Genomic DNA, 11,521 nt, shown 5'->3' on the forward strand with positions numbered 1-11,521 from the left:
GCTACCATTGCTGTTTATAATGGCATTGATTGTGCTGGGACTTTTTACTTTAATTGGAATATTTTATAGTGTCTTGGTGGCTACAATGGTCGGACAACGAATTTGACAACGGCATTATCACATACTTGCAAAAAGGATGCTAACAAAAGTGAGTCAGGGTGATTTTATTCCATCCTAGTTTATTTATTGGCTGCAATAGTATAAATTTCTTTTGCCATGTATATCAAGTTCAGCCCAGAAATGATGCTCAGTAGCTCTTTAAACCTCCAAACCACTAAGATCTTATCTCGACTTAGTCGACTGCGTACCTTTAGTAGAATTTAAATTTTTGCATAGCCAACTAATTTACGGAGGAATACTTTAGACAAAAGAATAGCCTATAAAACGGGATAGCAAAATTTAGGACTGAATTGAATGTCTTGGCATTACAAGAAATGATTCTTTATCTTGAATCGAAATTATGGTACAGTACTTCTACAAAATTACATTACCAAAAACCACATGAATATTGAATCGAAATTAGACATCAACAATAGTGGGGCAGGGGTACGATTAAGCCCCCAGCACCAAAGTAATCCTCACATTGAAGAAACTAATTACTTAACAAAAAACATTTATTATATGTATTTTATCCTATCAAGTATCAAGGAGGTAAATCATTGATACTTTTATTACTGTTTTATCCAATCAGTGTCGGAGCCATAATTTTTTTTTGAGGGGGGCATGCATGAAACAAAAAAATGGAGCTAAACTACAACACAATAGTCTTTTTACCTTCATTTATCTCTTTGTATCTTTGACTTATTAGAAATAAGAGTACTTAAAAGAATTAAAACTTAGAGTAAAACTGAAATTTTTAATAAAAGCAGCCAAGTTCGCCGACAGTAACGAAGACGGGAAGACCGGTACCGGAGACAACTCCTACGCACTCAGAAACGACGTTGCACACTACATCGACTCAACAATACTGCCAGTGGACTGTAGGACTTCACGCTCGGCGGACCAATTTTGTCCGATTTGAAAATTGAAGAAGATGGAAAATAGGGTTTCGTGTTGGGCGCACAATCAGGAAATGGGTGAGTATTGAGGGATTTATGGGGGCACGAGGAAGGAGGAACTCACGCGGCCATCGATTTGCACAAACCCACTGGATCAAAATAGCATCGCAGACTGCACGCGGCCTTGGGGTTCACGGAGGCGCAACTGTAGCAGATGGGAGATGAGGGAAGCGAAGGGCGAGAACCGGAGAGGGGCCCTTTCTCGTGAGCCAAGCAGCAAACCTTGGAAACGACAATGAATGGCAAGCAACGGTAACAAGGCATGTGAAAAGCAGGTATGCGTAGAGAATCTGCACAGTAGAAGACAGACTCGAGTTAAAGGAATATCAGGGGGTAGTTGATGTTTTATTACTCGAGTTCAAACTCGAGTTTTGAGTCTGAGTTTGAATTACCGAACGTGATATTAGGCTCAAAATTCAATCTGAATTAGGCTAACTCGAGTTTTGTGTGCCAAACGAACGCACCCTAAAACAGATCAACGAGTGTTTTAAACTATTTTAAAAAATTAAAGGCATTTTAAGGCCGTTTAGTTCGTTGATTTGAATTTTTAATTCGAATTGAAATGTGACTTTATATGAGAGTTTTTTACTGTAATAAAAAAATTAGATGTGATTGTTTGTGAGAACTTTTTACTGTAGAAAAACTCAAATTTTAAACTCAATCAGCGAAATGAACGGAGCTAGTATTTTATGAAAATAATCCAAAAGTTATTTCAAACTTGAATAAAAAATCATGATTTTATACCTTGGCCTTGTTATTTAACTGTAGCACAAAGTGAAGTGAGTTGAAAGGGGAGGTGGTACTTGAAAACTAGTACAAAATTTGAATTAAGGGGGTGTTTAGTGGAGGGATTCGTTCTTTGATTCGAATTATAATTCGTGGTTCGTTACAGCATTTTCTCTCATAAAAAATACACGTAAATTAAAAATGGTTTGAATCATATGGTTTGAATCCTCCAACTAAACGTTTGTTTTGAGTTTCACTCCACCAAACAGCGACTTGAACTTTTAACTTGAGTCCAACTTTTCTCGAGTTTAGGGGAGAAACGAACACTTCTTCAAACTCTCCTTCCCATTTAAATTGGCCTGATTTATCGACATTTTCAAATTATGGAAGAGTGGAAAACTCAAGAAAAATCTTCGTCGTTGCTGAACTCTTTTGAATTGAGATCCATTCGAGTTTCGCTTTGTTCATTCTTCCATCTGAATTGTGTGAGTGCCGAACTCCTTGGGATTGACGTTGCTTGTGCGAATTAGTGACTGCTTCTTCAAATCGGGGTAGGTGAGTGCCTTTTTTTAACGTTTTTATGTCTGTCGAAATCGTGTTTCATATTGTTTGAAATTATTTATTTTGGTGGATTGATCTATATGGTGTTGATGATGCTAAATTTTTAGTCTGTTTTCCACAAAAGAAAATTCCACATCTATTGAGACCTTTCTGCACATACTGTTTGATTATTTTCCTAAAAGGCATGAAATTTTGCAGATGAAATCCCCTGTCCCTCTCTCTCGGTTCAAAACGTCGTGTTTCATATTGGTTGAAATTATTTATTTTGGTGGATTGATCTATATGGTGTTGATGATGCTAAATTTTTAGTCTGTTTTCCACAAAAGAAAATTCCACTATATATTGAGACCTTTCTGCACACATACTGTTTGATTATTTTCCTAAAAGGCATGAAATTTTGCAGATGAAATCCCCTTTCCCTCTCTCTCGGTTCAAAACGGGGAAGTTTTGCCGGAGAAGTGGGATTCGGCGACCGGTGTGGGCAGTTTTCATAAGTCGATGTCGGCCGGAACTCCGACCATATGCTTCGCTGAATCATGGACGTTGGAACTCCCCCTGCTGCCGTTGTCGCCGGCGTGATCCCATCTCCGTTGAAGCCCCTTCGCTATTTGGGATTCTCGAAGCAGATCAAGTGTGCTCGTCTGTTGGATCCAATTTGGTAAACAATTTTCCCCTTGAATTTTTTTTACTTACATGCCGTTATTGCTAGACCTGGTGGTTCTCCGCCGTTGGAGATCTTGCTCGTGACTCTGTTGCCATTATACATAATTTTATGTCGTTTTGCATTTCCGCCCGTATAGCTTCTGTCGTTCTGGAATGCTATCAACTGCATGTCGTTTTCCACTTTTCTACTTACATGCTGATGTCGCTTTCAGTCATTATGTTAAATTTGTTTCATAAAATCTGAACTGCAGTCTTCATGAACACTCTTTGCCTAGAATACGATCAAGGCAACACCAAAATGCGTTTTGCGTTTCTTAAAATAGTGTTTATTTATTTATTTTTTTTGTTCCCTCAAGCTACTCAAAACTATATCTATTTGGCAATAAGGATATGTCCTCATGAGGTTAATTTGGTAAATTTACATATCAAAATGAGAGTTGACCTAAAAAAAATGTATGAATTTATATATTTAATGTGACTTGGAGGTATACATTTGAAGAGGTTAAAAATTGAGAGTATACTTTCTGAATAAATACAAAACACAGGGTATAAAAATGCAAATAATTCCTAGTATTAATGTATGAAAAGCATAAGTAATAGTTCACCAGTTGTCATTACACTCGTAGCAAAATGCCAATCTGCCTCTAAATGCTAGCCTCATATTCTAGCCAAAAACAATCCCTTTTGTATACTCCAAAAGAGATGCTCATGATAAAATCCTTGATTCGTGTAGCAAAGCCACTACAAGGATCACCAAATACACAATTCTGACAAAGACCTAAACACAAAACTTGGGGCCTGTTCGGTTGCTGTAACTCACTCGAGAAAGGCCCACTCGAGTGCTCGACTTGGCCCAAGTTTGCGTTCGGCATTTGAAGACTCGAAACCAAACTCGAAAATTAATTCGAGTTACCTACCCTTTCTCGAGTTCATCCTCCCCCTGCTACTCGAGTTAACTTCTCTACACTTTAACAGTGCAGATTCCTGACCCTCGCCTGAGAGATTCGTTCACCCTGTGTTGCCTGCTGAAGCTTGCTCTCTTTGAGGTCTTCTTTCTACACTGACATTTCACGTGTTTCTCCTGTTAGCGAGATTCCAGATTTCAGAAATCATTTGACCATAGATGCAAGGGTCTGCTCCTTCAATGTTATAACCATTCGATCCCATGGCCACAATTCATTGCATAGCTATTTTCCCCCAATCTCAGATTTCGAAACCCAAGCCCACAATTTTGGACCCGCATCTGCATCTTTTGGGCCCCCCTTCAAAACAGGGAACTTTGTGCGGAACCGATCGGTTCGGCGACCTCGGTGGGCAACCCTCGTAGTTCGATGTAGAAGGAGGAGCTCGCTGCCTATTGCTCGCCCTTGGCGACGTTATTGTTGCTCCTTCCCTTGCCATTGTCATCGCCGGTACCTCAAACACTCTAACCCTTCCTCGCGTTTTGGGAATCTCCAGGCGGATTAGATTTGCTCCTCCGTAGGCTCAAATTCGGTAACTCTGGAAACTGATCCTTGGATTAACTTTAGCCTTGTGTTGTGATATTGTGTGATTTATCATGCAGACAATGTGAAATTTACCTACTATATCTGTGCCCAATTTAGCTGCCTCATTTGGTTCTATTGTGGTATTTAGCAAATCATCTTCAATACATGAATTAGTGAACGTTTTGTGTAAGAATGTCTATTGCAAGGCTTTTTTGGTTTCTCCATTACCATTAGTGTTTGAAGATATACTAGTAAAGGTTGATTAGTAGATTGTGTGTTTTAAATGTGTGGACCTTTAGAAAATTGATATTATTTTGATGTTAAGTTGTTGTGTACATAGTTAAAAGCAAAAAAGTTGTTTTGTACATAGTTTAAAAGATAATTGGCCCACAGGTGACCTTATATATAAATAATAATCATAATAATCATCTTATTTTGATTGATCTTTTCATTTGAGCACTGAAATCTAATGTTGCTATCTCTTGCCAGAGAATGTGAGTTTATTTGTTAATGTTTTGGTTGCATTTTGTGTTTGATTTAGGTGAAAGTACTGCTATGTGATAGTTCAATTTTGATTGCACTTTCATGTACATATACACTGTGGCTATGATGATTAATTTGTGTATAATGGCCTAGTTCCTTATGTCGAGTGATATTCAAAGGTCTGACGATTATGGGTTGCCAGTTTATACCATTACTCTTGTCATTTTGTTATTTTGCTCGGTTGAGAACTCTTGTTTGGTAAGTTTGCTTTACTTCACACTAATGGCCATCCCGACCAATATGCCGAAGTTAGCTAAACCTTGGTAGCATACTTGTCATTGCCTATGATAACGCTCCATACGTGGAACCTTAAGGCCATTACACATTCTTGACATCACTTGTATATATGCCCGCTTATTGTATGAAATTTAAATGCTATGATTAATATATGTTTATTGGCCTAGTTCCTTATGTCGAGTAATATTCAATGGTGTGACAATTAGTGGTTGCCGGTTTATGCAAAAACTCTTGGCATATTGGTGTTTAAGTTATGTTCACAAGTCTTGCTTACTACATTTGGTGTATTTAAAGAGTAGTGCCAATTTACCATTATGCTAAAGTGATGTTATACTTTAGTAGCTTAGTTGTCATAGCCTAGGATAACGCTCCATACAGGGACGATGAGGGCCATTACACATTTTTGAGCCTACTAACAAAAAATGCGTGCTTATAAATTAAATTTCATATGCTGTGTACATATGTATTGCTGTCACATTGGATTTATTAATACGTAGATGGCCAGAAGGAGAGATAGAGATGTAAATTGGAGCCCAGAAACAGTTGCTTAGGCGTCTGGGTGAATTCAATTTGTTGAACTCGGCTAGTACTGCACCAAACCGAGACAAATACACACAATGGGCAACCGAGCTAAGTAACTATTTTAGCGTCCCACTTAGTTGGGATAAAGTTAAACAAAAAGCTGGTCGGTTGAAAAAAACTTTCGACGCAGAGTTCCTACTACGGAATGCTACTGGCCTTGGTTGGGATCCAATTGAGAAGAAACCTATCTGCACCAAAGAATATTGGCAACAATTTATCATTGTAAGTTCATTGCATGATATAATTTATAGTTGTAGGCTTCATTTTGTTCTTTTATTTAATGCTGCCCCGTGCATTGATGTTATGTTTTGTTACTGGATATGCAGAGCCATCCCGAGGTTGAAAAGGCAAGGAGAAAGCCCTTGGTGGATTATGATTTGTATTATTGCGCGTTCGCGAATACACGTTCTATTGGTCCACTTGAGTACGGGCAAGAAGAAACCCCTATAAGTCCACCTCATCCCCCAGAACATATTCAGGGCAACCCCATTGACATTGAAGGAGGTCCGGCCCTGTTCAATGATACGGGCGATACTTCATTTACAAATATGAGGCAAGGTTTAAACTGTAGCCGAATACCACGTGTTGCCTCAGAGTCCTGATTAGTTCGTAAACGGTCAAGTAGAAACAATCATAAACGCTCACCAACCTTCATGGAGCATGCTGTGGATCGCCTTGTATCATTTATTGAAACAAGTGCTCACAGCCGAGGTAGAAGTTCCGGCACGACAACCTCGGTCAAAAATGAAACCATTGAGGACAAATGCATTGATTTACTTGGAGAATTGGAAATACCGCAGGATCAATATCTATTCATGTTCAACCTCCTGATATCCCACACTAGACTTCAGCGGCCATTCTTGCGTATGAAAGATCACCACCGGTTGGCGTGGATTCAACAAACAATAGAGCAACATTTAAATCAGCAAGCCCCTCCTCCACCACCACAGCAAATGCAAGGTCCGCTGCAGTTTCAGGCTAACACCCCTCTAAACCCGCCTTCTGCTCACACCTTCCACCCAACTAACCTGTACTTCCAGCCGACCACTTTTAATTTTCAACCATACATTCCCACAAACTTTCCACCCTTTTCCGGGCAACATGGGGGAGATAGTAGTGGCCATCCAAACTAGTCAAGGCAAATCTCTTCAATCCGCTGGGATTAATATGATTTTATTGTCTGCCTCTTGCTGGTTTTTTATTTAGTTCGTTATTGTTGATCTGCTTCTAAGATATGAACATTGCTATTGTTATTTGTTTTATAGGCAATTTTCTGCCTTTTGGTCCAATGTTGGTTGATTTGAGGACTGCAGAATTGTTGTGTCACAGAATTGTTGCTAAATGCTAGCCTCATATTCCAGCCAAAAACAATCCCTTTTGTATACTCCAAATGAGATGCTCATGATAAAATCCTTGATTCGTGTAGCAAAGCCACTACAAGGATCACCAAATACACAATTCTGACAAAGACCTAAACACAACTTGGCATATCGGAATACATATCCTCTTCTCAGTATGGTTTTGTCTTTTATTCTATAATATAATCGCAGCTATGTGAAATATTCGGTTATACCATATTTGTATTTCTTCAACAGAGGTAATTCCTGAACGCCGAAATCATTCTTGGCGAAAAAAGCAAAAGAAATGCAAGGATGGAACCAAAGAACAGCTTAATGAAATCTCGCACTGGATCATGATCAACTACTTCGGAGGTACTCAATGAGGTTGACATGGCTCTTGCTAATGGCAGGGCTTCAATTACTGCATCCGCCAGATCTGTGATAAAGGAAGAGGTACAACCAAGGGCAGGGACTCGTCCCCAATTCTCAATTCCAGATTCCAGAGCCAAGTGCTTATATTCCATATCTATCTCTTCAAGGGTTTCAATGTGCTCACTGACAAAGCTGGATATCAAGAGGAATTACAGATTAACCAATAACCATCGCTAATAATATGAAAATATGAACAGATTAACATACAAAGGAATTACATGCCACGTAAAAGTAACAACCATCATTAAACTTTGAAAAAAGAAAAGATAGAATTTTCCTCATTGTAGTTATATTTGATGCAAAAGCACTAGCAGTTAGATAGCATTAGAACGCAACAATTCCACACTCTATGAATCATGAGTGCTGCTTTAGCTATAAAACATGTACCTGATTGGAACAGCTAGGAGACTTTTCACACCGTTCTGACCAAGTTCCACAAGAACTTCATCGGTGTAGGGCTTCAGCCATTGTACAGGACCAACTCTGCTCTAATCTCCATCCAGCCAGGAAAAAGGGAAAATAAAAGGATTTCAATTTTGTAAGAACAGAATGGTGCAAATATAACACCAAGCAGTAGCCCTCAAATTTTCTTCTTGAAAGAAACGGCGCAGAAGAGCAAAAAAGCTAAAGTTTGACAACCAACCTGGTAAGCGAGAGTATGTTTGTTGTCAATTCCTCTAGTTTTTAGTTCTTGCATAATTAGGTAGATACACTCCTCCATCTGATCTTTGTATGGATCCCCTGCATCCTCAACATAACTGACTGGGACACCGTGGGCACTGAAGAATATCATGACCTAAAATTTCATTTTAAAGAAAAAAAGAATAAGCTCGTTGTGGTAACCAGTGGATAAACATAAATTAATTTCTAAAACTCAACCTCACGTGCTATTGCATTAAGAAACCTTTCAAACCATAATGACAAAATTAAACCCACCTCTGCTGGCTCAGAAAAAGTCTCTAGTTCTTTCGCAATCAAGTCAGCCATTGACTTAATATACCCTTCTCTTTGATACCATGATTTTATAACTGCAACAGGCAGCCTCGACAGATGGGCGTCATTCCTGACAGCAAAGTTTCATTCAGAGAGGTTGGACAGGGTAGAGATGAATCTAAAACACATCCCAAAGAGTTGATAAGGTGAAACAAGACTATCACCTGAATATACTGTTAAGTACACGGATACTTGATCCGGTTGTAGAAATAGAGAATTGAGGATATAGAGGTAGCACAACAAGTCTTGTTATCCTGTCCCTCTTGATCTGTCATAGACAATGACATAAGTCCAAATGATTTAGCTTAATCAGTTAACAAAAAGATCAGAAGCACATAATTAACTACATCAAACAATGTGAAAACCAACAAAATGATTAGCTATTAATGGAGACACACTAGAGACACATGAGAGTCCTCCTATTGAGAGTCCTATTTTCAAAGCAGTTAGCATGACGAAATTTCAAAATCACTACAAAAAAGTAAAACCAGTACCATAAAGAAGTTCATAATGACGGCTTACTGCGTCATAAAAGTTAAAGTACTAACTTGATGAATTGCCTCCTCAGTGAATGGATACCAGTAGCGCATTCCTACATAGACATTTGCAGATATGTTCTTTGATTCCAAAGCCATCTTAAGCGCATGAGCCTGTAAAATAAAAATATATCATATATACTAAATCATATCATGGATGTGGGTAGCACACATAACACCAAATGAAAGACAGAATTCACAATAACTAATGTAGGCACTTGAATATACATGTATGTACCTGCTCGTCTGTAATTTTGCGCAATGGTGAACCACCTCCAATAGCAGCATACCCTTCTTTACTTTTGGGAGCTCGAAGAACAGAAATCAGCTTAGCCAATGGCCTTTGGAGAAACCGAAACAAGCTTGGAAGACGGATAATATCCTATCGCATATAACTCATAAAATGTCATTATGGCTTCAAGTGAATAATTATAAAAACGCTAATGCGCAGTGTCTCATTAACACCAACATACCGGGTCTGCAAAAAGGTTGAACAAAAAAGGCTGAACATCATTAAGCGTCTCGGGGCCTCCAAGATTTAGAAGTAGAACACCAACTTTCTCTTCTACAGCGTGTGAATGAGATTCTACAGCAATCCCGTTATCATAAATGCAAACTCCCGCGGAACAAAATGTTTTCTCTACTGTGTTTCTCTTGTGAAAACACTGCTTAGATAATCCAAGCACGTCTTTTCCCATACTACTTGGGCTAGAACTTGACCGTGCGAGTGGCTGAGGCGTTACATTATCAACTTGTAAATTCTTAGATGAATGGCAAGAGACAGAGGTAGAAGATCTGGTATACGAGCAAGACCTGAAAATGGATGCTTCTTAATTAAATTCTACATGATATCGATTTATTATCATCAACACTAAAACAAGACCATCAACATTAAAAATCAAGCTCAATCATCTCACAGTATAGACAATTACTGCCTCATTTTTTAGCTCTCTATCTAACTAAAGAAGCTAGAAAACATTATTGACCCATTTATCATGAGATTCATATAAAATTCATCACATGGTACTCTTGATCATCAAAGAGCAGATCATTTAAAATCTAATGCGTTTCAAATTAAAATTAAAAAAACGCAAAACAAACATTGGTCATCTGTCATTTCTTAAACGGATTTTTCCACGGCACGTAAACTCGAGGGACTTACGTCGAAAATACATGATCTGAATTTCGTAGATTCAAACCGCCGAGCTTCGTCTTGCAAAGAACCCCGGAGCACGACGCAACATCCATGGCTTCCAAAATTTCGCAGATATTACCTCAAAACCCTAGAAACTCTATTCTGAATCTTCGCGAAAGAGATAGCGTGAGAGAAAAGCAAGAAATGGAATCGTACTCTCCCGAATTTGGTAAAGAGAAATGGAAACAAAGGAGGGGTTAGTTGAAACTTTCAAAACCAATAATGAACAATCAATAATACCAAAAAAAAGGGGGGCGGGGGGGTCAAATTTGGAGAATCCTTCAGTACTATACCAACTCTGTTTTTATTTTCTCTCTCTTCCTCTCTCTACGTTTTAAAAGACGCAAGTTAAATCAGAACTTGTTCGGAACCAGCTTGAGGTGTCAATCAGCACGGCACGTCCCACACCATGCCCTCTACGGGCTTGCGCCGGGCTTGAGGAAAGACCTTCAGGCCCGGTTTTAACCCAAACTCTCGTCCATAAAAATTAAGGTTGGGTCCGGACTCAGGTCTTTCGTTGGCCGGTCCTAGCCATTTTAATTTTTTAAATTTAACTTCTATTAGCTTAATTGTGAGTCCAAAAAGTTTAATATTCCTATAATAAAAAAATATTTTTGAAATATTAAATAGTTAATGCAAAGTTAGATGCGCAATAGGATAATAAACACCAGAAAGTAATTTAGCTGCGTTGTAGAATACTTCTAACAATTTAAAAAAATACTCACCAATCTTTCAATCTGTATCGAAAATTAAATGCTCAAGATGCTTATTGTTCACGTACGTAGTGATGATTTGTTGATACGTTATTGCAGTCTTCAACATTAAGTAGGTGGAGTTCTACCTATGTCTCACATAAGTTGAAAACTTTCTTGGGCGCATTTGGTTGTTGTTGAAATTCTTGGAGCCGAGCTCCAGAACTTAATATGAAGGATAAAGGCTTAGTTTGGTATTACTGTAGATTTTGAAAGAATTACTTTTAGCTGTGCTGAAAGAAAAGACAGCTGTTACAAAAACAACTAAATGTTTAGTAAACTATAATTATAGTTGTTGTGATGGTTTCAAAATCAATATAATAGCGTTTGGTAAATTATGAGGTTTAATTGCTGTAGATAGTTAAAAATTACGACTATATTATATTATACTATAATATACTACATATAATTACAAT

At 38.3% G+C, this 11,521-nt stretch overlaps 1 protein-coding gene and 1 long non-coding RNA gene across 3 annotated transcripts; one reads left to right on the forward strand and one right to left on the reverse strand.

Annotated features, from left to right (window-relative positions):
- Positions 1-2,194: 2,194 nt before the first annotated feature.
- LOC112091742 lies at positions 2,195-6,350 on the forward strand. 2 transcript variants are annotated; one of them, XR_002902290.1, is made up of 4 exons: positions 2,195-2,339; positions 2,749-3,003; positions 5,773-6,079; positions 6,184-6,350. It is a non-coding gene; the product is annotated as an uncharacterized LOC112091742 (long non-coding RNA). The 2 variants fall into 2 exon arrangements; XR_002902289.1 differs by having other exon boundaries at positions 2,195-2,335.
- An 857-nt stretch (positions 6,351-7,207) lies between these two features.
- LOC21402464 (ferrochelatase-2, chloroplastic) lies at positions 7,208-10,709 on the reverse strand. Its single transcript, XM_010098784.2, has 9 exons — positions 10,321-10,709; positions 9,632-9,971; positions 9,397-9,540; positions 9,171-9,272; positions 8,787-8,890; positions 8,566-8,692; positions 8,273-8,425; positions 8,017-8,117; positions 7,208-7,761 (listed from the first exon to the last, which is right to left on the reverse strand). The coding sequence occupies exons 1-9, from the start codon at positions 10,404-10,406 to the stop codon at positions 7,446-7,448; spliced, it is 1,473 nt and encodes a 490-aa protein (XP_010097086.1). The 5' UTR covers positions 10,407-10,709; the 3' UTR covers positions 7,208-7,445.
- Between the last annotated feature and the right edge of the window lie 812 nt (positions 10,710-11,521).

The sequence above is a fragment of the Morus notabilis genome, unplaced genomic scaffold (assembly GCF_000414095.1).
Source record: "Morus notabilis unplaced genomic scaffold, ASM41409v2 Scaffold804, whole genome shotgun sequence".
Lineage (NCBI taxonomy): Eukaryota > Viridiplantae > Streptophyta > Magnoliopsida > Rosales > Moraceae > Morus > Morus notabilis.